General features: G+C 40.1%; 1 protein-coding gene across 9 annotated transcripts in view; it reads left to right on the forward strand.

Moving 5' to 3' along the window:
- The window catches only part of GRIA3 (glutamate ionotropic receptor AMPA type subunit 3), a 159,394-nt gene that overhangs the window by 80,484 nt on the left and 53,146 nt on the right, over positions 1-25,764 (forward strand). For 7 of the 9 annotated variants that reach the window (XR_012662755.1, XM_075107160.1, XM_075107159.1 and 4 more), the window contains 6 exons: positions 12,610-12,663; positions 14,177-14,338; positions 17,915-18,082; positions 21,434-21,538; positions 22,891-22,998; positions 24,169-24,375. Coding sequence is in view for 8 of the 9 variants with exons in the window: in XM_075107160.1 (XP_074963261.1) it covers positions 12,610-12,663; positions 14,177-14,338; positions 17,915-18,082; positions 21,434-21,538; positions 22,891-22,998; positions 24,169-24,375 (804 nt within the window). In the remaining variant the exon portion in view is untranslated. The remainder of the gene's footprint in view (positions 1-12,609; positions 12,664-14,176; positions 14,339-17,914; positions 18,083-21,433; positions 21,539-22,890; positions 22,999-24,168; positions 24,376-25,764) is intronic. The other 2 variants (XM_075107158.1, XM_075107157.1) reach the window with 1 other exon arrangement.

Below are 25,764 nucleotides of genomic sequence, written 5' to 3' on the forward strand. Positions count from 1 at the left end.
TTAAATGTACAGAGAACCAAAATCTTTTCTCCATTAGGCTGCTGCAAGTATAGAGTCAACCATTATCCTAAATGTTATCCTGGAGACAATATTTAAATTGATACCATTGTGCTCATAGAGAGTTTGTATTTACTTTGAACTTCAGTTAATAGGTAGCTGTAAAAGCACAATTTGCCGCATAGTTCGCCTTTCTTTGCAGCTTTTCAGTGCACAGAATTTGTGCATGTGTGTTTGCCCTTAGAAAGCCCTCTGAGGGTCCCGCTCGTTATTTAGCCTGTGTCCACATCGTATGAGCTGCTTCTGCAGCTGGCGCTAATTGTTACCCTTGTTGGCAGTCTTAGTAGAAAAGTTGAGCCTGAGGGCCATTTGCGATAGCCTCTCACTCCTGCATTTGAGGTATTTTGGAAGCAAATGTACAGACTGATGCTTCTCGTGCCATACCTAGAGCATGGGGAGAGGATTTGGTCTTTCGTTAGCTGTACTGGTATTTTTCGAAAACAACATTCACAAGAAGTCTTTTGAAGATACAGAGTGTTTGAGGGAAAGGAAATGCTGGCTAGAATTTGCTCAACATGTGATCTGAGTTTTTCATCCCACTGTATTTGTCCATCTCCCCATCCTTAATAGCTCTGGGAATCTTTGTCACCTCTCCTAAGCCCCTGGCTGATTTTAAAATCCCTCATTCACACATATCTTCCAGGTTTTAAAAATCAGTGTTGCATAGAAGTTGCTTTGTTACAGTCCTAGCATTTAATGTGGTTCTTTCTTCTCCATATAAAGGATAAATCCTTTCATCTTAGCAGACATTACCTTAATTTCTGCATCTGTCTCTCAAATAGTTTAATGCTTGAAACTCTGCTTCTAACCAAAGGCTTTCCTTAATTAGTTTCCAAGGCAACCATCTTGGCGACAATTCAGATGAACCAACTGCAGGGAGAGGAAGGAAACACACTATCAAAATGAATAGTAATAGCACAATACCACTGTGCAAACAGGCGTTGTACATCACCAGAGACAGCGTGATAGTTCTAGTGTCTCATAAGTTCATTTACAAGGGAAGAAGTCCTAACTCAGTAAAAGAGCTGCACAAGAGCGTATGGCTTTTTTTTTCACAGCTGACTAAGCCAGGATTAATGTCTTCAGTGCGATATGAATCACGCATCTGGGGGAGGAAGAGAACCATTGGAGCTTTTCAGGGCCCCTCATGCACCAAGATATTTCCAAGTGCATTTCATAGAGCAGTTATATGACAGTTCACACAGCAAGATTTTCAGCGTGGGGACCACCCCACTGGGCTTTGTTAGCCCAGATGCTGGCAGTGCAGTATACAAGACGCTAGCAACTGATAGCTACAGCCTTGCAGGGCAAGTCCCTAAATATGAGGTCCCTAGGTGTGATCCAGAGCTACGATGCATTTGCTCTGGGCTACAGATGGGTTTGGATCAGGCCATAATATGGCAAAGTACCATCCCAGTGCAAATCGCTCGCTGCTTGTAATTATACATTCATACCTGATTCCTGTTTCTTACCCCGCTTTCATGCCAGTGCAATTCCACTGGCCTCTGAGGAGCAGATTAAAGCTACCAGGGGCAGCCTGGGCTAAATTTATAAAGAATCAGGCCCTATAAGTCATCAACTAAACCTCAGGCACAAACTCATCCCACAGTATTCAGCCAGTAAGATGGAAAACAACAAAACAATTTTAGAGGAAGTTAATGTTCCCAGGCTTAAAAAAAGCCCATGTTACTAAATTAAATTTATTTCTCTCACACCATTGGCATGCATGTGTAGGTATAATGGTGTATGTACTACTGGAAGCTTGTTCTTCCAAACCGTGTAATGAATAAAATTATCAACAACATACATAGACCCTTAAAAATACCCTGAGTATCCTCTATCCTGGGAGAACGCATGTAAAGAATCAGAAAAGAAAAATATTGCTGTAACTTTATTACCTCATATGAGTAAAATGGTCTCCCCTGCTGCATAGACTAAGTCTAGTCAAAACAAGTTAACTCTTTGTAATCTTTTTCAGCTCATGGTTTATGCACCAAGTTATATGGGGAATATTGCAGAGTGCTGTTTAGAGTGAAGCAGAATAAACCTTTCAAACTCCTTCAAAGCATTGAAAAGAGCAAATTGAATGCAATTCTAGCCACAGTAAAATTCCATTTATAATAAAAAACATGAGGAAGAAGTAACCTTGTTTTTCCTAGAGGAGGTTGCACTGATTTTTTTTTTCTTAATTTCATAGGGCATTTAGAAAGGAAAGGAAATGCTCAAAAGGGAAAAAAAAAAGAATGGCTACTATTCAGTATTTTTTGGTCTGCTTGAAGGCAGTGCTCTGCAGTACAAAACCCCTTCCAAAAGATTCTCATGTGAGCATTGGGACTGAATTACTGCGACACTTCTGGGTTATAGCCAAATAATAGTTCGAAGTGATCCTGACGTGCAGTAATGGTTTATATAAGCAAAATTCTGTTTCCAAGGACTCCTGTTCAATTCCAGTGAATAACACTGGGGTTTTACTCTGATGTGCAGATGGGCAGTGTGGAGAAAATGGGATATTTATGTGTGTGCACCTCAGTTTACCTAATTTCTTTCTCTCTTCCCCCAATGGATATACATCCTTTTATATTTTGAGCAGCTAAGACTGAAGGGGTTTCATTTGCCCTGTGGGATATGACAAGAAGAAATGAGCGCTGTTTATGTTTGTCTGTGATGGCAAGAGTGTGCTCTTAAGAATGTTAAACGCAGTTTCACAGTACTGAAAGCTACAAGGGACAGTTAGATAGCATCTCCCGTGTCGCAGGGATTAGGCACACAGTGCACAGGTCACTAAAGAACTGCTTGTTGATGGTGTGGATATGCCTTCAAACTGTATGCCAGTGCTGAAGCATTTCTGATTCCTGCAGGAGGTTTGGAAAGCTGGGAATAAATGTAAGGTTACTGTTACTAATAGTCTTTGTGAAAATGACTTTAGGTGTTGTGAAACCTAGCGAAGGATGCTAGTCTGGAAGTCAGTTTTGATAGTGTTGATTTTTTATATACCTGATGTGGACTTGTAAATCTACAATGACAGCGTCCACAACTGCCGAGAAGCAAGGAGGGAGTGTAAGTAAAGAGAGCGTATGTGAAGTGGAAATGAGGATGTTATTGTGATGGGTCCATGTTACATGGGATAGGAGCTGGGTGCATTGTAGGTTGAAGGAAATTTAACCACGAATGTTGCTAGGGAAAGGCAATCAACTCTAGCAGTACAGACAGGTGCACGTTTCTGAGCTAAGAAGAATTGACTAAGAAATACCGGTGTCTTGAAAAGGTGGTTGTATGTCAGTGAAGAGCATGTGATGGTTACTGAGAAGCTTACCTGTCTGAGCAATTAACATAAATTCCTGTTCTTTTAGGCTCTCTAGAGTATCAGAGCAGAGATAGCAGCAGTACCTGTTTGCTCTCAGGTTAGCAAAACATCACGTCTCTTCTCAGAGGTGGTGAACTGAGGCTTGAGCAGCAGATGTATTTCCACAGGGCTTTGACTGATGAACAAGAGTGGCTCTTGACAGGATGAGATACAAGACAGATTAATATTCCAGCATTTATCAGAAGCAGTAGGAAGACAGAATACAGCGAGGATCTTTCTCTGTGTACCTTTTCCTATCACCTAATATGAATTTCAGTTTTCCTGGGCTCTTTGGAAGATCCACGTAGAGAAACAGAAGTTGCAAAGTCCCAAATACACTGCCACATCAGTTGTCTTCCAAAAAGTTGTTCAAGCTTTGATGACAACAGTGCATCAAATGCATCAGACCCAAGTAGTTTTTGCACATAATACCAAAAATTTGTGTCAGATCAGAGAATATAATGCAAATCCCTTGATGTCATGGTTGCTGACCTTCTGGTAGTGTCTGACCTGAGAAGGGTTGTAGCCAAGAAAGAAATGTGAAATTTCAGGTGAGTTTTGAACTTAAGATTTCACAGGGGCTTGAGAAAGTACTGGAACCTCTGTGAAATTATCTTGGATGTAAAATCACTCCATTATGAGTTTTTTTCAAGGGAGGATATTTCTCACAGAATATATTAGAACTATGTAGATAATTTAAATATGATCTGCTTCCTAAAATGACCTATATGTGGAAATCAGTGCTGCAGAATAACATATTTAATTAAGTCATTTACTTTCCATAAATACAACTGCAAAAATTCCTCCAGAACACAACTGGATTTTTACTTTATTAATCTCACTCAAGTAGCTGAAGAATTCACTAATGAAAAATTTCTACAACACATCTCTTCAAAGAAGCTCTCTGGGAACAAGTGTCTTTTCTTAAGAATATCTGGGCAAAATAAGGGGCAAAGGTCTAAGCAATTTTGAGTATCCCTTTTATACACTACAAAGAATTTTTGTTATGATTTCTGATCTTGTTTTTAGTGAAACAGCTTCAAGTGATGAAGAGTAGCTTAAGCTTTGATTGATTTTGATGTGGAGGTCTTTGTGTTGAAGGACATGACTTGCGAAGCGAGATGCAGTCCTGAGAGATATAACACTGTTCTCGTCTGTCTAAACAATTAAGAGATTTTGATATAAAGAAAAGTTTATTTAATTAATTTTATTTGACTTAAAGAGTAAATAATTGTGATTATGAATGTCAGTTACCAGGCATCAAAAAATTCTTCATCTTAGTGTCCTCCAGGTTCTGATGTTTTGCAGTAGGGTAAATCCTTTAACAATAACTGTGCCAACAGATTAGTTAATCTGACACTATTACTAAATCACACCAAGGAAAATGAATTTAGGAAAAGTGTTTCAGGGCACAGAAAATTCACAGAAAACTTCATCATCACACTGAAGGAGATTAGGAGAAAGTATCATGCCCTCAGAACCGATGTTGCAGTTCGCGATTTTTTTCCTAAGTAATTTCTAATGTAACCTTTTCTGCACAAATTAAACGCGTATTCTACTGCACTATCTTCAATCAGCAAATGTCAGATTAGTTATGGGAGAAGAAAGTTTAGCCATATGGAGGGAGAACGAATACAGCTTTCAGATGTTGCATTTAATTACCCTCCAAGGACTAACATGTATAACCATCATCTATCTGGAGATGGCCTAAAAGTAAAATTTCACTCTTGATGTGACTATCATCAAGGAGAGAGGCAAGGGAGAAAAGGGCACAAGAAGGGGGCCAGGGAGGAAAAAAACTTTAATAAAATGCTTCAGAGACATCTCAGATCCCTGCTTCCACTATGCGCATTTTTGTCCCCTTCTTCTAGGGGATTCTATTCTCTAGGAGATTATCTCCCATGAGAGACACATTGCGGAAAAGCCAAAAGCTGTTTGAAGAATGCTTTATAAGCCCAAACAAATGATCTTGATGCAGTGCTATAGATGAAAGTAGGATTTGGGTTATGAGCTATAGTCACAAATGTATAAGGTGGCAGCTGCATGGGAGTAAAAGTCTTAGGTCCATATGCTGCATAAAAATACAAAATCCAGGAATTGGGACTGTGTCTGGATTTGTGACATTCCCTAAAGGACATGAAGCCTCTGAAATGGTGGATGAATTAATCTCAACTATGTATGCAGTTATTTTTATCTGCAACAAATAATACGTGTGTGGAATCTTTACCTTAATATTTAATACAGTCTTCATTTAATATTTAGCTCAAATTTAATATAGTACTCATTCTTCATATAAATGGAATCATTGTTTACTGCATATTTTACAGCATCACAATCCCTGGTGGCCAGATTCCCATCCCATAAATACTAAGTGAAGAAATAAATCGCCTTCCCTGGGTTTGCACTACAGTTACAATAATGAGGTTTGACCCTTTGTATGAGGGGAGCAGCTTCTACCAAACGTGGAAATACCTTTATTTCTGTAGAATTAAAGGCAGGACAGGTATCACTTGTTTGGCTGTGACAGACCACCACTAGCTGTGACGTATCTTTTGCCACTGCAGGATTGCTGTGCCTTTGGAACCTCATATATTGGTACTATTTGTTTATAAATTTACTGAGGGTAGATTGAGCCTTGGCTAGTGTTTATAATCCTCAAAGGGAACTCACTGTTTCTGCAGGAGCTTGGAAAACTTGGAAAACAGGGGAGTGGAGTCTGCAAACTTAGAGTAAAATGGATCTACGGAGGTTACAAGGGATCTTATTTTTACTGTGGTATATGGTTAGACGAGGAAAATCCTGTTCGCATTTCGGGAGAGCTTTTATTTTCTCTTCTCCTATTTATCCTACTGCTATCTGGAAAACTTACATGACAAGGGGTGACCTGTGCAAAGTAAACATAGTGAGGAACGATTATGTATGGCTGTCAAATGCTATTGCACCTTTGCTCACATGGTAACACTGTCGAAGGTAACTGCTTTGCTGTTAACAGTGCGCTGGCCCCCAGGGAACTGAAGTGCAGTGGCTGCAAGTGCCGTGGGCAGGTCCCCCACTGCAGCAAGGGTCTACAGGAGTGGGAGGGAGGCCAGGGAGAGGACTCTCTTCCAGCTGAAGGGCTTCTTCAGTTTCACCTTTTCTTGAGTGGTAGAAATACAGCTGAGATGCAGTACTTTGCAGATGCCACGCAAGATAAGCTAAACATCCTTGCTAACATACTGATAAGAACTTTTTGGGCCTTGACTTCAGCTTTTATTGAACTAATTGGATTGTCACCCTGATACTCTCTCTCCTTTTTTAAGTGTGTCCTGAAGACCAAATTAGCCAGTGCCACTGGCCCAATAGGGTGCTGCATCACAGGGCACAACTTTTCAATCATTCAATCCAATATCAGGTACGAGCTGCTCAGATCTGAGATAAGCTTTAAGTAACTCCATCCTTGGAACAGAAATGCTATCAATAGGGATAGAGAATGGAAAACACCTGACCTGATGATACCCAGGGGAGAAGAAAGACAGTGTGCCCCACAACAATTTAGGTTTGCGAGACAGTTGCTGTGCTCGATATCCATGCTGTTCCCACGAAGTGCAATCAACACTGATAGCTGATCCTGGCAATGCTGTTGAAAATTTTTTACACTTGAGTCCATTTATCTGTTTTGCTTATTTGCTGCTGAAAAGAAAGAATCATGCCATCACTTCTGGCATTTACACGCTGCTTGAAGGCAAAGATGTTGTAACTGTATTTCTATAGCAAGGTATAAAGGCACATTACTTCACAACCGGAGGTAGCTAAGCTCTCCTGTCCTCAATAACTTACATGTATACTTAAAAATCAGTAGAAATGCTTGAAGTTAAATGTGGGCTTTTTGCAAAAGTGGAACCCAAATTAATGCATGAATAACCTGAACAAAAACAACAAAATCCTTTTTTACTCTGAGCTTGTTGGAAATCTCATTTTTCTTGCTGTCTTTTTAAAACCTAGGAGGGAAGAGTTCTAGAGTTAAACTGCCTCATTGTTCCCAGATGTGGTCGAAATGAAAAGACACATTACAGCAGGTCACATCTCTGCCTGTCATTCCATTTAAGTGGCATATTTCTGCCACTTGTCAGGTATGAAAAGCACAGTAGAAATCTTTAGACCTTCTTTGTGGCAATACTGCCTGTCAGCATCAGTATTTTATGTTATGGAAAGATCTAATAGACTCATAAAATATCAGGGTTTTGAGCTGTAGATGAGGTAGTCTGTTCTTCTGTGATCTAATTCTTTTCCTTCTTTTTTTCATTTGTAAATAAAGGATGATAAATAAGTGTGATTAAACAGATTAAACTGACCAGATGGCAGTGGATTCAAATGAAGGAAAGATGAGCTCCAAACAGGTATTAATTGGGCATGGTAGTTTTCTTTTCACTGCTGCCAAAATCATGACAGCTACTTCTCTAGGTAAAAGTGCAAGCATATCCTCTTAGCTTCTGTTTTTCGATGACTCTTTAAAATCAAAGCCCACAGAGGCAGTAAGGTGGATTTAAAAGTGACTGAACTGCTGGGCTTAGAGGGTTGTGATCAGCAGCACAAAGGCCAGCTGGAGGCTAGTTACTATTTGGAGTACCCTAAGGGTACTGGGGCTAATACTGTTTAATCTCTCTATTAATGATCTGAAGGTTATGGGATGGAGTGCACTCTCAGCCAGTTTGCAGATGATACCAACTAGAAGGAGTATTTGATACACCAGGTGGTTGTGCTGCAATACTTTGACAGGCTGGTGAAGTGGACCAAGAGGAACCTCATGAAGTTCAACAAAGGGAAATGCAATGCCCTACACCTGGGGAAGGATAACCCCATGCACCAGTACAGACTGGGTAGAGGCTTCCTGGCTAGAAAGCAGCTCTGCAGGATCTCGCACTCCTGGCAGAGGAGTTGAGCCCAAGCCAGGACTGCGCTCTCACATCAAAGGCAGCTAACAGCATCCTGGGCTGTACAGGATTAGCATGGTCAGCAGGTCAGTAGAGGTGATCCTTCCCCTCTACTCAGCACTGGTGAGGCTGCATCTGAAGTGCCATGTACTGTTCTGGGCTTACTAATATAGGAAAGACATAGACATCCTGGAGCAAGTCCAGTGAAGGGTCCCTACAACCATTAAGGGACTGGAGCATCCGACATGCAAGGAAAGGCTGAGAGAACTTGGGTTGCATAGCATAGAGAGGAGAAAGCTCAGGGGGGATATTAATAATGTCTGCAAAAACCTGATGGGAAGGAATGAAGAAGGTGGAGCCAGATTCTTCCTAGAGGGTCTCACGGAGTTTCTGAGTCTCAGCAGTCCCCAGTGAGAGGACAAGAGGCAAGGGCACAAACTGAAATGCAGGAAATTCTGTTCAAACATAAGAAGACTAATTTTTACTGGGAGGATGGTCAGACACTGAAACAGGCTGCCCAGAGAGCTTGTGGAATCTCTGGCAATATTCAAAACCTGACAGGACATGCTCCGGAGCAGCCTGCTCTAGCTGGCTCTGGTTTGAGCTAGGGGGTTGGAATACGCAATCTCTAGAGACCTCTGCCAACTTCACCTGTTCTGTGATTTCCTCCATCCATAAAAGAAAAATTATCTTTCCCTTTTATGGTTCAGAGACAAACCACTGATATTTTTAAAAGACAAAATATGGCTGTTTGGTCCCATCTACCAAGCTCCCGCTATTCTTCCATCGCTTGATTTCTTTTGAGCCCACAGAGTCTTGTCTCTCATTAACCCATTCTTTCCTTGCCTCTGGTCTGTTACTACTGTTCACCTTCACACTGCATTCTTACCATTCTAGTTCCTTATGTCCTTGGAGAAATACTCCAGTGAAACCCCTGGATCTGTCTCCATTGCTACTGTTTAAAACAGCTTCACTGCCTTGACTTTCATTTAAGAGTTCACCAGTCTCCTTGTAATGTTCCCTTCACCCTTAACTCCAACATTTAATTTTCGTTGCCAAAAAACCCAGATCCGTATTCTAGACCAGGAACTAGCTGTGGTTGCAATTTGAGTAGGGAATAAGTCAAAAGGTAGCAGAGTAATTTTGAGGTTAGTATTAAAGTTATTTTGCTTCCTCTTCACTGTCCTTCCTCTTAGGTGTTGTGTAGCCTTTGAACTACATCATGAAACAGTCATCATTGTTGCTTTAGAAATATCACGATGCTCCATAAAAATTTAATATTAGCCAGTTAATTTCTATAATGCTATCTTCCAAAACTCTAAAAAAAATGTAAAAGCTAAGGCAAAAATCAGTAGTTGCCTATTTATTATCCTGGTGATGGATGCAGTGGAAAATAAGTTGCCTTTATCCTTCCATTCAAAAAATAACTTCTCCAGGCAAATGAAAAAGTAAAATTGGCAATGCTGACTTAATTTCTCAAATCTAGCATATAGGTCTGTATTTCCTGCAAGCCTGGTGCTGGCCAACAGATTTGACTTTTATTTTAAAACCAGATACATTTTAATCATGTTCCCTTTAGAATTTCTCTTAATTAATTGGAAATATCCAAAGAGTTAATTAAAAATACAAACTTTATTTGATCCTATATCAAACCTGACATTATGACCTTTTATCTACAAGGCAAGAATTATGTGGGATCAGAAGTCTGAATTATTCATGATAGTTTCCAGCCTTCTTTTTCCCTCCTCCTTTGTTCAGTATAAAATCTTATAAGCTTTTCTTTCAGTCAAGGTGAAAGCAATATTAAGTCTCGGAAGTGAAACTTACCAAAGACATGTAGCTCTGTGAAATCCTTGTCCTGTAATCCTGGCTTTCTAGTCACCACTGCTATTCAATATCCCACTTTCTATATAAGCTTCACAATATATAAGCAGTTGATGAGATTTATTTGTTATACTCCTGTTTTCTTTCTTCATAAAAAAGCTTTATCCACCCCCTCGCTCCCCTAGGAGTAACACTGATGTCTGTGATTGTTTCTGCTGGGCTTGCTAATCCAGCAGCTCCATTCAAGATGCTGGCCAGTTGGTAGAGGGTGGAAAGTGCAGGAGGAGGAGAGTTGTCTTTGTTAAGATTTAGGACAGCATGTGTAGCAAATTTTAAAAACATTGTGAAGATCCAGTTTAATTATGAACTAACATGGTTGATTGTGTGAGTAGAAATACTGGCAGGTCACTTCTGAAAGATGCTTTATGAATTAAAGCTTGACTGTGGTACATTGGCCCTCTCTAAGGGACTAACCAGAATTATTTCTGGTCATTTTGGAGACTTGACAACAGATGAGGTGGAAGTTGAGTGTGATCTATGCTAATGAGTTCTACACTTCCTATTTGCAGTATTGCTGCTGATGCCTGTAGCAGCTCCATGCATGTTTTTCTTACAGCCTCTGATTTCATCTGTTGTGGTATTTTTCTCTCAAACAAACACATTCCCGGATAGAAATGTAAAAGCTTTCGTACTTCTTATTAAGGTTAAAATGACAGAGTATTGTTGTTGTTAAGTAAGTTCTTTGTCTCTAACCTTTTAAAAGTAAGTTGCTGCCTTTAAGCTGAAATAAAAACATACAGAGAATTCAGTATGCAAATCGCGCGCGCACCAGATGATCTGAAGGAAGCCTGCACATTTCCATAGAAAACAAATGTGAGTGTAGGAAAGCAGATACTTTCTACTAACAGAGTGTACATACAGTTCTCAAGAGGACCTGAACAGCAATTTATTTTCAGACTGCTGGAAGTATGCAAATTCCTACAGAATTAAATGTGAATTTTAAAAAAATGGCATCTGTTAAGGACAAGACAACCCAAAGAGGCAATAGGGGACTTAATAATTTAATCAAGAACTTTGACAGGCTCAGCAGTATGTCTAAAGTCAATGACTCAGATGTCATCTATTTTTAGCAAAGATTTAAGTGGTCGTGTTGAAAAGACGTCTTTTAGAGTATGGCATTTGGAGCATTTATCTGTGACCATGAAGAAGTATGTTAGTATGGGACGTATGGATTTTCAGATGATCCTCCATCGAAAAGCATCATCTCTTCACTTGAGCTGCTCGTAGGGTATAGTCAGTGCTACACCCGCGGTGTTATCGCCAGCATTATGTTGGCTACTTTTAACTTTTGTTAGTTCAACCCAGGAAGTCTGTGTAAGTTTGATTCTGTCCTGACACACATGTAACCACCACAAGTATTAATTAAATTCTTACTGCTGGACATTGGTCCACGTGAGTGGACTGGTTGGATGTTAACTGAGATTATAATCAGGAGGCAAGGGAATAGTGCTAAGTGCAGTGCATAGTCTTGCACAAGGGGTATTGCTGGTGAGCCAGCAGCCAGCTGCAAAGGTATGGGAACTGCGTTTTTAGCTCCTTTCTGCAAAAGCACGGTATCACTGGAGTGGGGATGAGCACACAGGATGGCAGAATTCAGGCTTGCCAAACAGCGCTGCCTCCACTCCTTCCCGTTATCCTTACAGAATCCAGATGCTCAGTTCGTCCTGCTGCTTTTTTGTCTCTCAGCAATTCCATTTAATGACTCTGTAGAGAGAGATGCCCAAGTGGGGTCGGGGAGGGCAGGAGATGTTGGTTTAGTGGAATGTGCAACATCACACTTAGTATAAATTTTGGATAAACAGGTATGGTCAGATGTGTTCATTTAGATACACTGGAAGTGACAATTTTCAGGCCTTTTGAACATTGTCAAAAGGCAATGAAGGTCACTGCTTATAACGTTAGGAATTTAACGTAAAGCATTCATATATGACAAGGCTTGGCAAGGGTTCTCATGGCAGGAAACCCGCTGTATGACCGGGAGCCTACTGAGCCCCGCTATGCTGGTACAGTTTAATAAACCCAGCCACGCTGTGGCTGGGCTGTCACTCGCCTCTCAGAGACTCCACAAACTAGAAACAAAGTAAACAGATACAGTGTTACCTCATTTCAGAGCAGAAATACTTGAACTGATAACTAAAATGAACCTGGTCAGCAGGGGAGAAGGTGTGATCGCAAGGATGAGATTCCCAAGTAAGGTCATCTCCGCAAGCAGGGCCTTCTCAGCCTTGTGAGTTACTCTTCTTTGTACTCTGTGTGTTTTAAAAACACAAATGACTGCATCGTGTCTGTAAAGACTCCTGCTGCCCATGGATTGGGCATAGAGGATTACCACAATGTTCAATTCTCTGATGTTTTCCACTAATTAAGAGTCATCCTCTTACAACTGAATCACATGTAATTTTTTTCTTCACACAGGTTGTAATCCTCGGCAAACATTCTAGAGGCTATCACTACATGTTAGCTAACCTGGTAAGAACTTTTCTTAATTACAAGTTTAGTTAAGGTTTAGAGCAATATACTCTATTCACGTTGTGGCAACTTTAATTCAGCAAAAGAGGAAGTGAATGGATGAGTTCTTGGATTTTGAGAAATTACTTCAGTACGTACTAGCACTGGTATGTTACAGTCATTTGTACTCATTTGCGGTCTTTCTTTTGTCTGAGAAGCTCATATCCTCTGCTAGTTTTAAAATAATAATGTAATAATATGTAATATGTAATTACATGTTTTCCACTAATTTTTATCCTCATAAATAAGACTAACTGTAATCTTCTATGTAATATATTTGAAATGTAAGCACTCCAGGAAAAATAATTGTAGTATATTTGTGTATAAAATAAGTGGTAAAAAGCTGCAAATTAGAACAATTCCATTAGGTAAACCAGCCAGGCTGTTTAGCTGTTCTGTATTTCAGAGTGTAGGGTGGTGTCTGGGTATGTGTTGACCTACCAGGGCAATACAGTACTTTTTTTTTCTGTATCAGAGCTTCTTCTGGATTCTAGAATTGATGTTCAGGGATGTTTATGATGCCTTTAAAACACCATCCGCTAGAGTTCCTTAGAAAAAAAAGTGTTATATTGTAATTGAACCTGCAGCAAGACGATTTTTGGGGTTCTGTGCCTACTGTGAGTGGAAAAATGTTTTTCCAAAACTCACACTTCCAAGTTAGCAATCCCACTTAGTAGAATATTCTCTGTATCCATGTTTTGGTGTCATTAAAGAGAAAAGACAAATTTTAAAATACCTCTATTTAAGTACTGTATGACTTTAAGATGTGTCATTTTGCATTATAAGAACCAGTCATGATCTCACTGATTGCATGTGCATAGACATACAGGGGTTCTTATTCTGGGTTACCTTTTAGCATGTGTAACCACTGACATTCAGATAAACATGACTGCAATCAAGCCATACTAATCAAAAAGATGCCAGTTTACTGCCTCAGGTATAAATAACAACAGTGGGAGAGAATCATAGCGTTCTGTCTGTAAGTGAAATGTTAAGTAATGCTGTGACGGAGAGCTGCCTAGCAAGGAGGTTTGCCCTTTGCCCTCACAGACCAACACGGGTGTTAAGTGGTTTTCTGCTCCCAGCACTGAACCTTCATGTGCACTTTGCTGTACAAATGGGATTGAGGTCTTTGACCAATTTTCACCATGAGGAGGAGAAGAGAGGAAATAGTACTTTAAGTTTCCCCACTGTTTTCTTTCTGACCAGTGAATGTTACGTACCACATTGTCACAACACAGCGGGGCAGTTCTTTATCTCAAATGTCTGACCAGGAAGACATTTTAAATTCTATTCCATGCCACTTTCACAATCCCGGTTGTGATAGTAATTGTCTCCTTGGTAGAATACTTTCAGCTGACGAGAGGGAAATGAATCAGTTTCTTTTGTGCTACACTTATAGCGGGTAAAACTGAGCCAGAGAAAAGGGGCTTTGGATGGCAATGATTCTTGTTTTCTTAATGTGTCCTCCCAGGGTTTCACAGACATTGTTCTGGAGAGAGTAATGCATGGAGGTGCCAACATTACTGGATTCCAGATTGTTAATAATGAAAACCCAATGGTTCAACAGTTTCTACAACGCTGGGTGAGGCTCGATGAAAGAGAATTCCCTGAAGCCAAAAATTCACCATTAAAGGTATTTATTTTACCCTGACAGTGATGGAGACTTTATGAGTTGCTTCTAACAGCTATTTTGGTTTTTTTTTTAAACCCCAGGCATGTGCACGTGTATGATACAGATCCCTGATGAGAATATGTTGCAACATTCACTGCCCTTCCAGATGAGAGGAAGAGGCAGAGGCTTTTAGTTGGACACAAGTGCCCACCGCAGTGGGAGTTCCTCAGAGGCAAAGGCTTGGTCTTGCAAATCCTGTCATTGTGCAGTGGATGTAAAAACTTTTAACTTGAACTTCTTGAGTTAGACTTGGGGTAGGGGTGGGGGCTAGTTAGGTTAGTTTTTAGATGCGAACTGTGGGTTACTAGTCAATTTTAATGCTAATAGATAATTTCATGTGAAAAATAAAGTAGCTGTAGATTCCCTGAGGAGCCACTGCCACCTCCCAGTCACTGCTGACAGTTGCCCTCATAATCTATCCCTGTATTCTGCACCACTGTCCTTTACTTACATAATCTGGTTATTAGATCTCCAACCAATAAAATTTTCCAAATTTTTTTGCGTTAAAGTCCTAGGTTCACCAAAACTGTCGTAGATTGAGTGAACTAAAGGCTACTGTTATTAGACTTGCAACCCGTTAATATCTCCCCCAGATACTTTTTTCTGCATCAGCATCTCTATAGCAGAGAGAGATGCTATTCACCATCCAGTCAAGGAGCACATCAAGAATACTCTGTCCAGTGGTCAAAGACATTAAATCTTCTCGGACCATTGCATATTATTAATATTCCTATTATGTTCTTTCTTCCTCTTCCTCTTTTGGTGAGGCCTGTTCTTTTTCATCAACACGCATAGGTGAATAAAAGTTGGGGCTGGTGGTGGATGAGAAGACCTTAAATTCTGTCACTTCTGGGAGCCCAGCCCACCACATCATGTGTACTGACTGTCTCAGGGAAACCCTGCCTATCTAAGAACCACAACCATGATGAGACAGTTCATGTCTTTTCTGCTTGATTTGGGAGGGACACATGCAAATTGATGAACAGATTTGGAATTCAAAATTACTCCGATAAACTAGGGTGATGTCTTGGTATAAGTAAGGTAAAACTCAGGGAAGCATAAAGTACTAGCTAGAGAGGACTACAGGCAGAATAGGAACCAGTTATGTGGTTCTGCTGCCAGAAGGCCAATGCCATATGGAGACATACTTTTCCATCCCTGGGATCATGTGATTTCTATGGGGAAGGAAAATCATCCTAATCCCACGCGATCCCACAGCTTTGCTAGCATTTCAGAGGAAGCAAAGAAAGTCAGAGGTCCACAAAACTCAGATTAGTGTTGATTAGGACCTAGACCTGCTTTCTAAAGCTTCCTAGCAGTGATGCAGAAGTGAAGATAAGTATTGTACTAATCTTAAAAGCTCTGAAATATATAAAGTTAACCTGGGAAGATTTTATTCCACTTGAAAGCAATTTACCTTAAGGGAAAAATTATTCTCCATCCTTAAAAAAGAATCTTAAGTATATGGTACAAACACAAAGATTACATTACTTTTCCACAAATGTACAGCTCATTATAGAAATGTGCAGACTATTTGTCAATCAGACAAAAAGCATACTTAAAAATTGATGTACAATATTTTAGATTAGGAAATAAAATTGCCTAGAGATTAAAGCCCTGATGTTTAATTTATTCTGTATTTTATCAGCCTTTCCCTTCTCTCTCTTTTCTCTTTGCATGCTCATGCATTTATAAGTAGAATTCAAATAAAGTAGAAAATTAGGTAGTTCTCTTGGCATGACTTGGAAGGGACTGCATTAAGGTTACTGACAATTGACGCAGTCTGCTGAAAAAATTATCAGCCTGTAAGTTTTACATAGTGCTAGATTGGACAGCTATTACAAGATTTTTTTATTACAAGAACAAATACCTTAAAATTACTATCTGGTGCTATATTGTTGTGTGGCATGTGACACATAACCTTTGTTAACTTAGTAAAAGAGTAGAGCAAGATCATTGCAAAGCATCACAGGAGGAGGCAAAGGTGGGCAGGATAAAAAGACCGCCTGTACCTAGATACAGCCAGAGCAGGAACCACCCCACACACTCACCCAGTAAGAGTTTATAAACTGGTGTCATTTAAAACTCAGTAGGAAAGGCTGCTGTATAACCTTCTTCACAATCCTACTTTTGCACTCTTTTTTATCAGATACGATTCTCTTGATCTGCACATGCAGACCCACCTCATTCTGTGCAGATTTCCTGAGGCTTTATGTCAAACTGAAGAGCTTGCAATAAGATAATACACATTTTAAAGAAATACAGACCACCAATTGCGCTATCCTGCCCTACAGGATAGAATTAACAACTTCTGAATTTGATAAGTCTCTATCCACAAGGAGAGTAGCTCAACATGCAGTTGAAACTTGGATTTCCGCCTTTGTATTTCACACACGGGCAGCACTAACTCCAGCATAAGGTTCATCGGGAGCCAGGAGCTCTGCGGTATCACACAGACAGCCAAAAGGAGGGCAGGAGCACCATAGCCCTTACATTCTTTTTTGTTCTCTTAATTCCCTTAGAAACACTGTAAAAATAAGAAGGATCAGTTACAAGGGGTTTGAAATCTCATCTCACACGCTGAGCACATTCAGTTGCTCCCAGTATGTACATGCTGGAATGGTCTCCTGTGCACAGGCCCTTTAATTGTAAGTGTGCTGTAATGCTGGTGAAAACGAATGATGTCATGTGCAAAGCCTGGGCCACTCTAGGAGGCAAGAACTTTCAGAAAGACACATAAATGTGGAAAAAATGTGAAAAACCACCTCCATGACATTTTGTAGGTGATACTAAATTTGTAGCATTGGGGGTGTCACCAAGTATGTACGACAAGTAATGGATGAAGTTCACAGCAACATGAACGAGTAGTTAAGGAGTCTGGGGGATTTGTTGAAGAGTTGCTGCTACACAAAGCTTACCGCCCTCCTCAGATTTACTGTGGAGTCAGAGAAGGCAGATGGGCAATTACCAAGGAGATGTAATGCCTAAAGTGTGTTTTGTGATTGCTTGCTTGTATAGCTGTCTTCTAAGAAAAGTAATCTGATCTATTCCTTGCCACAGATGCTACCTAATCAGGATTGTGGTCCAAACAGAAATGATTTATGTTAACTTTAATTCAAAACTGTCTGTCTTGGCAATCTTGTTAAAAAGAAAAAGAATACTCCAAGCAAAAACCGAATATGAGCTCTTCTTTGCTATTGGTAGCAATACGGGCCAGCATGGAATTGCAGACTTTTGTAGTGACCTCATTTAGATGAGCGAACTTCCAATTAAATTTAAACTTAATGCAACTATAAACTGGTTTTGTTATTTTGCTGCTATATGCTATACAAAATGAAGATATTTTTAATTTGTTAATTGAAGTAGATGGAATCGTTAAGCTACATAAAACACCTGTGGCAAGACAAAGCGAGCAAAATGGCTTGCAAGCACAAGTCCTCTAAGAGTATTTTAACGAAGAGAAGGACTAGACCTGATAAACTTGGGGCAATTCTAAGATTGCAGTTTGTCACCATCTTCTATTTGCATCAATTTTAGTATACGTCTGCATTGACCCATGATGCCGTCCTGGTCATAGCAGAGGCTTTCCGTTACCTCCGAAGACAGCGTGTTGATGTCTCCAGGCGAGGTAGTGCTGGAGACTGCCTGGCTAACCCTGCAGTACCATGGAGCCAAGGGATTGATATAGAAAGAGCGCTGAAAATGGTAAGGGCAAACATACCAGCTAATGAATGTGCATATTCCACAACAGCAGCAATTCTGCTGGGACCGAACTTACATCCTACTCCATGTACGCAGTTTCTGTACTCACACAGACAGCTGCAGCTCCTCAGGGGAAAAAAAGAAAGAAAAAAGAAAGTTCATGACAAACTCCAAAGGATGGCTAAAATGCAGCCATTAAAGGGCTGTCAAAACTTTGGCCAAAATCACATCCCTGTGGCACCGGTGCAGCACCTGCCTGCTTGTCCACACCAGAGCACCTCCAGTCTGACTGCCCTGTAACACCCAAGCTTCCGCGAGAGTGAGCATGAGCTGTTTTGCAAACGAAAATGTATTTGGAGTTTCTAAAGTCAGGCTAAGGCTGCAAATCTGACTAACAGAACTAGACTGGTTCCTCAGCATGTGTATTGTAGATCTTGCAGGGACACGTGTATTTATGAACTTAAACACATGTATGCAATTTTGATAATTTGCCAGTAAAAAGTCACCTCAGATTGGTTTAAAGCAGTGGAATAAAATGTTGTTGGTCATAGCGATACTGCTGGATTTCAGCACCAGCCTGAACCTTGACACAGTTTAGCCTCAAACCGGTCCTGATTCCTGGCATAACTTTGCACTCAGCCTGATTACCTTCTGCATGGCCTGTTTTTTATCCCTAACATTAGTTACTGCATGGGATCCTACCTCACGTACGTCTCTAATTATGTTGATGTTTAACTCCTTTTAGACTGCTCTATGTGTTAAAGCAAGTAACAACAGGAAAAATTGGCTAACATTTTTGCAGATATGAGAGACAAGAATATGGTTGGCTTTTAGTCTGGCTCAAATAACTCTAAAACAAACCTGTTAGAATTTATTCTATTAATGCAAGCATAGAACTGGAGTGAGTGACACCAGAATTAAGCCCGTGTTAGGTATAGACAAATCCTAGGTCAGCCTTCATACACTTAGCTTAATTACTGCTTTTTCTCAATTACCAAATTGGAGGGATTATATCAGAAGGTTATAATGAGTTGTAGAAGGTTATAATCAGATTATATCACTCTTAAGAGTGAGAGAGATGGTTTAGTCTCACATTGCCAGAGCTCTTTTTATGCCATTATATCACTTCTTAATAAATACCCTAACTGCACATTCATTAATGTAGCATTAGACACTTTTGAAGAGAAGTTAATTAAATTCAACCTTCACAATAGTTAAAGAATTTGTACTGTCTGTTTGAACTTAATTGCAAGCAAAATCTAAAATTCCTCCAAATGAGATACCAGGTATTTGTGTCAACAAAGAAAACCAACACTGCTAGAAGACACTGCCTTATTCGAGAATTTTTTTAAAAAACATCATTCCTAAGATATACAAAGTCAAAGTCACGATTGGCAAAAAATACAGAAGTTTGACTTTCAGCTGGTTGCCTTGTATTGTTTTAGCTGTTCGAAGTCATCTAAGTGGGGTTTATGTACACCTCCAACAAGTGCTACCCGAGGTCATCACACACTGCCTTCCAGACCCCATCCTGTCCATCACACTCTCTCCCTCTATTCAGATGATGGCCTTGAATCTTTGCTTCAGGAAAAAACTTTGATTTAACAATGTTTCCTCTCCACTCTGTAGCAACAACTCAGATAAGAATATTCTTTCCAAGACGTCCTTGAAATATCGTGTGCCAGCAGAAGGTTCTGTGCCACACTATAGTCATCCTGCTGGCAAAAGGGAAATAGGCATTACCTGAGTCTGCTTCCCTACAGCCTTGGAAACTGTGCATGTCTGTATTTCCAAAGCTGATGCTAAGACATCAGATCAGTGGCAGACAGTTTACCCGTACAGATCTGGGCAGTTATAAATAGTCGCTCTGTTTGTGATTGCCTCCGCATGCTGCTACCAGAAGCGTTCTGAGTCCTGGTGAGGCTTCCTGCCTCGGTGCAGCCAGATTTCAAAAAGTGCTGAGTTTTCCCACCAAAGATAGAAACAAATTACATTTGAAGTCAAAAGGTGTCAAGTGCACAATGCTCCCGTCTCAATATGCATCAGGATGGAGCCGGGCTAACAAGCTCTGCTGAGACATACAGTCACTGCTGTGCTAAGGTAGCCAGACAGCTTCCAGCAAGTGCCAAAAGCCGGCGCAGCAGCTCACATCTGGCTGCAAGTTATATGCCAACTACCCTACAAATACATTTGCTCAGTCCAGAGTTGATAAGACCTCACAGGGGCAAACTTGGCTTACAAAGTCCCACTCACCTCTTTAGCTTTCTGGAGACAGGAATAACTCACCTGTGCTTCCAGACCCCTGAAATTATATAAACTATTTTAATAAAGGTTCAAATCCACTTACTGATAAAAAAAATCATGCTCCTTATATGTCAGTCTGAATTTGCCTCACTGGATAATTTGAGGTCCAAGGAATATTGGCTGTTTTATGTAGCCTCGTCCACCATAACAAGTTCGATTGCACTATCTCTAAACCATAAATAGCAGATCAGTCACCAGCCCTGAACAGTTTCCCTTTGACTAGTCTTTCATCACCTATTCCTGTAACTTCCACTGCATTTTGCTAAATATTAAAGCTAGTTTACCCCTACTGAAGTTTCAGACTGTTACCCTTTCTGCCTGAGATGACAGCTTGTCAGTGTTGATAAGTGATAAATGGAAATATCTCACCCTTTCATACAGGGAAATAAGAAAGATTTTTTCTCTGAAACGAAGTACTTTATACTTCCCCTTAAGATGATTCATGTGAGTAGGTAATGATAATGACTTACCGTCTATACACCCATCCATCCAGATTGAGACCAAAACTCCATAAGCAGTAGAGACAATTGTCTGTGCTCATTCAGAGAAGACATTCATTCCTTTCTCCTACACTGGGACTGATCTTAAAATAAAGCACTTCCCAGAATGAGCAATGATATAGGATTCTGGTCCATATCACAAATCATTCCATACCATATTGTGTGTGGTTTAATGGCACTGAATTGTTGAATGTGCCTCGCTGATACTCCATGCTGTATCAGTGAACCCAGCGTGACTAAGCACGGCAGAATCAGTCTTTCTTGTATTTAACATACGTGCAGAGCTAATTTCACTTATAGATAAATGCAGCTCACTCTGCGGTAGTGAGTCACCAGCTGAGTACTAACTAACAAAGAATATGTACAGCTGAAAGAGAGAGAACTGGGATTGGGTTTTTTATGAAGCATATAACTGGCTGTGTCAAAAGACCTGCAAGTCTCCTATACAGATGAAAATTGTGCTAGAGCTAGTAGGTTCCTGCAAAATGTAACAGAGGGAAAAATAAAGCAAATCTTTTATTAAATTGCTGTTTCTGTTTATTTCCTTAAGGTGCAGGTTCAAGGAATGACAGGGAACATCCAGTTTGACACCTATGGGCGGAGAACAAATTACACAATTGATGTGTATGAAATGAAAGCCGCTGGATCACGGAAGGTGAGTTTCAAGATATGCATCCAGATTTCACATCTTTACAAATATTTATTCCAACAAATTAATGAAACTCAAAAATACCACACAGATACTGTAATAACAGGGCCCTGAAGAAACGCCACCTTCTTGCTGCTTTCACTGTCCCAGAAATCTTGTTCTATTCTGTTCCTGGACCAAACACTGGCCCTGCTTAATAACCTCATTGGTTTCCATGCCAACTTCAGACCCCACTTTTTTCCTTAAAACCCTTCTGGAGCTTTTCCACTGCCAAGCATAATACCTGTTGTCATGGTCCTGTGCTCAGCCCCGTCTCCTAAATTCCCCTCCGTCTTTCCCTTCTTTCCATAACAGCCTCAGAACAATAGTGAAGCTGAAGCCAGTGTATTTTAGAAACCTGAAATTAACAGCAAATAAATTTGGTTTTAATTAGGATTTTCTACTCATTCTCTTGTCTCCTAAATAAAGTATAGATCCAAAGTGGGATAGTTGCCTAGATCCCTGTTATAAAAGAAATTTAGGGCAGGTTTTAAAAAATAATTAGGTAGACAGGGCCTCAGGAGTATCGAGAGAAGAGGCTGTGTGGCCGAGGCACGTAAATCCCCCTGATTTCACCTGGCGATAGGTACCTAACCTGCTCAGTCACCATTGAGACTCCTCAAACTCTTCTGCACATATTTGATAATAAAATACCTCTGGACATGGCCCAGCCATTCAACTAGGTTTACAGTGCAGATGAAAGTGTTACTTCTGTGTTGTGCAGGGATACAAAAACTAGTGTAATAGCATAGCCATGTAGCCACAGCACCATGAAGGTCGGCACGAGCCAGCTGACAAATAGTCACCCTCGTGCTCACAGAGGGTTTTGCATCCCGTACTGAAGATAATGCTACTGTGCCTGCATTGCTAACGATGTCTGTGCATCTACTCTAAAGCTAGCTCAGGTACCTCTGCAGGGACTGTATTCACTGTCTGAACTGCAGCAGACTATGGATAAAAATTTCAAAATCAAAATATTTTACTCACAGTGCTGTGCAATTTATTTTCTTGTCTATAGTATATTCTTATGCTGTGGATACATGGGAATTTATTCCACAGGCATTATGATGATGTGATTTGAGATAAGGAGAATTTAATAGGTATTTTCACTTAGATTTGGCTGGCATTTATTTGCACATGGGCTTGAGAACATTGTTTCTTTAAGGAAATTAAATTAAAGCTAAAGTAGTCCTTTAATGGCAAAAATGTTGCATGAATAAGTGTTACAGAGCCATATGTTTTGACAGTTCCTGTTACAAGTTTACGCACAAGAGTCCTTGTAAACGTATGTAATGAGGTAACAATCTCCATTTTTATAGGCTGGTTATTGGAACGAATATGAAAGATTTGTGCCAGCATTAGATCAGCTGCCCTCTAATGACACTTCATCTGTGGAGAACAGAACTATAGTAGTCACTACCATCTTGGTAAGTTTTATGTTCTTAGTGTGTTTGTGTTTAGGAAACAAGACACGTGGCTCCTGAGGGGTGTTAGACACCTTGCCAGGAGGCAAACGTTCAATACTATGTGACTTCAAGTGGCTGAAAAGTTCAGTACCTTCCAGAGATGTACTGAAGGCTTGACCCTGCAAACTTTATGTGTATCAATAAGTTTACTCACAGGAGGGGCTCACTGAGCTCAGCATTGCACTTCCCTGCTTCTCAGACACTTGAACTCAGTAAAACGCCTCACGTAAGTCAAGTTGTTATGTGTGTATGTGAATGACTGCAGGATCTGGCCTTCCTGCTGTAGGGTCAAATCTTGCACCCCTCACTCAGGTACAGCTCCTGTAAACTCAACCCCTGTGGACTGAGTAAGGGTGGCACAATGAAGCCTGTAGAGAACTGGAACTGCTCTAGCACTGGGTGAAAAGCGACCTAGACCCATGCAATTCCAAAGGAGTAAAGCGCTTCCTGTGTCTCATAAACAGCAGCACCTGTGTCAGTCCCAATGCCTCTAGCAGATGTGCTCTGTACAGTGTTGTTTGTGACTTCTTGCCTGTTACAATTCTGCTACGCATGAGCCAATTTTATGCCATTTCCTGAAGCATTGTATTTTATACTCCTACGGATTTAGCAAGATATAATCAGCATTTCAGCTAGAATTTTCCAAGAAGGCTAAGGGAATTTAGTGACAAAAATTGCTGCTGAGGATTTTAGCCTAGCTTCCCTTAGGCTGCTTTGAAAATATCTCCATCAGCGCCCCATTCTAGGCCACTGGGGCCTTAGGAAATGATTTTGATGGTACAGGTGTTGGGTATGTCAGTTCTTTAAGCACTAAAACCTGAATTATTAGTACAGTGATGCTGTTTGAGTGTCTAATCAGGCCTAATCCTGCAAACAAAAGTGTAACCTTTTTAAAGTGGAATAGTCCTGTTGTCTTCAACGGGCCCGTACTAGGATTAAAATCAATAGTATGTGTGGCTGTAGGATCAGCCAAGGATTTTTAAACTGCAAGAGTTTGTCTTTCTAATTTCTGTACCAAAGCAGGAAATATTGTAAATATATGCCAGTAATATAAAGGATAATAACAGTTCTCATTTTGTATGTTTTAAAGCTGTACTTTACATTCTTTTGATCTTTACTTTTGTTTCAAAGGAATCACCATATGTAATGTATAAGAAAAACCATGAACAACTAGAAGGGAATGAGAGATATGAAGGATATTGTGTAGACTTAGCTTCTGAAATAGCAAAACATGTTGGAATAAAATACAAACTGTCAATTGTTGGAGATGGGAAATATGGAGCTAGGGACCCTGAGACTAAGATATGGAATGGCATGGTGGGTGAACTGGTCTATGGGGTAAGTTTCTCTTAACCTTCATTTTAATGTTCTTTATAAAGAGTTATGCTCAAAGATAATAAACTGCAAAATAAAGATCATCTGTTTGAATACCACCTTTAAAATTCTAGATATTTCTTTGTAGTGCTATTTTTATAGTCTACTTTTCTAATTGTTTCATTGCAGGAGAGTGTCACTTTTTTACTGCTGTTCTCCAAATCAGAATCCACAAAATGTTGAGGAGTAGCATTGGGCAAATTTCAAATTCTTGTCTAAAGCAGAATTTCCAGTTTGCCCTTCCTATGCTGCTTTTGCATTTGCCATGTCTCCTTTTTCTCTATCAGTCTTGTAAGTGCTGGGGGGGTGCCTCTCCCATTAAAGGTCTGAGCCTGTGGTGCTGGCCCTCGCTGGATCACTGATGTCAGTTTGTGTTTGACCAGAGACTAAAGACTCAGTTAGCCCCATGGTTGCTTTTCAGGGTAAGCAGCAATGCAGGTGTGAAATCACCCACATCCTTCTCCTTTTTAAACCCTGGGATTGGCTTTAAAAATCTACTGTGAGACAAAAAAGGAAAAAAAAGTCTAATTCATTGCATTCCTCTTTATATTTCTATATTGGGTGTACATTGCTTTGTTTAGTAAGAACAAAAACAGCCCGGAATTGCCATTTTAGAAACTTCTTTGAAAATGAGAATTTTGGAATACAGATAAACCAGATGGAAGGGGGAGAAAATTGGCTTTGCAGAAAAGACTTTACAAGCTGATATTTCAACTTTGCTTTTTTTCCCCCCGAATGCTAATGAGATGATTTGTGATTCCGCCCAAATCTTCTTTACAGTTTATTTTTAACAAGCTTTCCTTTATTAAAAATATCTGAGCAGAAGCGAATATTTCCATTGCCTCCTTTTGTTCCACGGCTGAGTGTAATTGCTAAAAGTCACCTCAAAATTTCCTTGGGATGACATATCATCATTCTTGCAAAACATTGAGTGAGAGAGTTCTTTTCAAATGAATCAGTCTTTTTAAAGTAATTGCTAGATTTGCAAAAGTTTTCTTACTCTGGAGCAGTCAGTCCTGATGCCTTATTTTGTACTTGGTAGCCTATTTGACTTCAAAATATTTTATATAAGCAACAGTGTTTTTGTAGTATTGTATTAAGGGGTGGGAGGGAAATTTGCTGATTAGAGAAAGTAAACGGGTGTGGACCCCTGGGTTATATCTTGACTTCCCTGTTGCACTGAGGTTTGACGTTACGCAAGTCTTCTGAACCCCCCATGCATCAGTGATGCAATCTGGGAAACCGGTGTTACCCCTCTGAGAGAATACAAGTACATCAAGAACCTCTGAAGCAAATGTTTAGTTTAGTTCCAAGTATAATTACATCGCAGTAGAAACCTAAACCCTCAGTTTC

This window comes from Phalacrocorax aristotelis, chromosome 11 (genome assembly GCF_949628215.1).
Source record: "Phalacrocorax aristotelis chromosome 11, bGulAri2.1, whole genome shotgun sequence".
Classification (NCBI taxonomy): domain Eukaryota; kingdom Metazoa; phylum Chordata; class Aves; order Suliformes; family Phalacrocoracidae; genus Phalacrocorax; species Phalacrocorax aristotelis.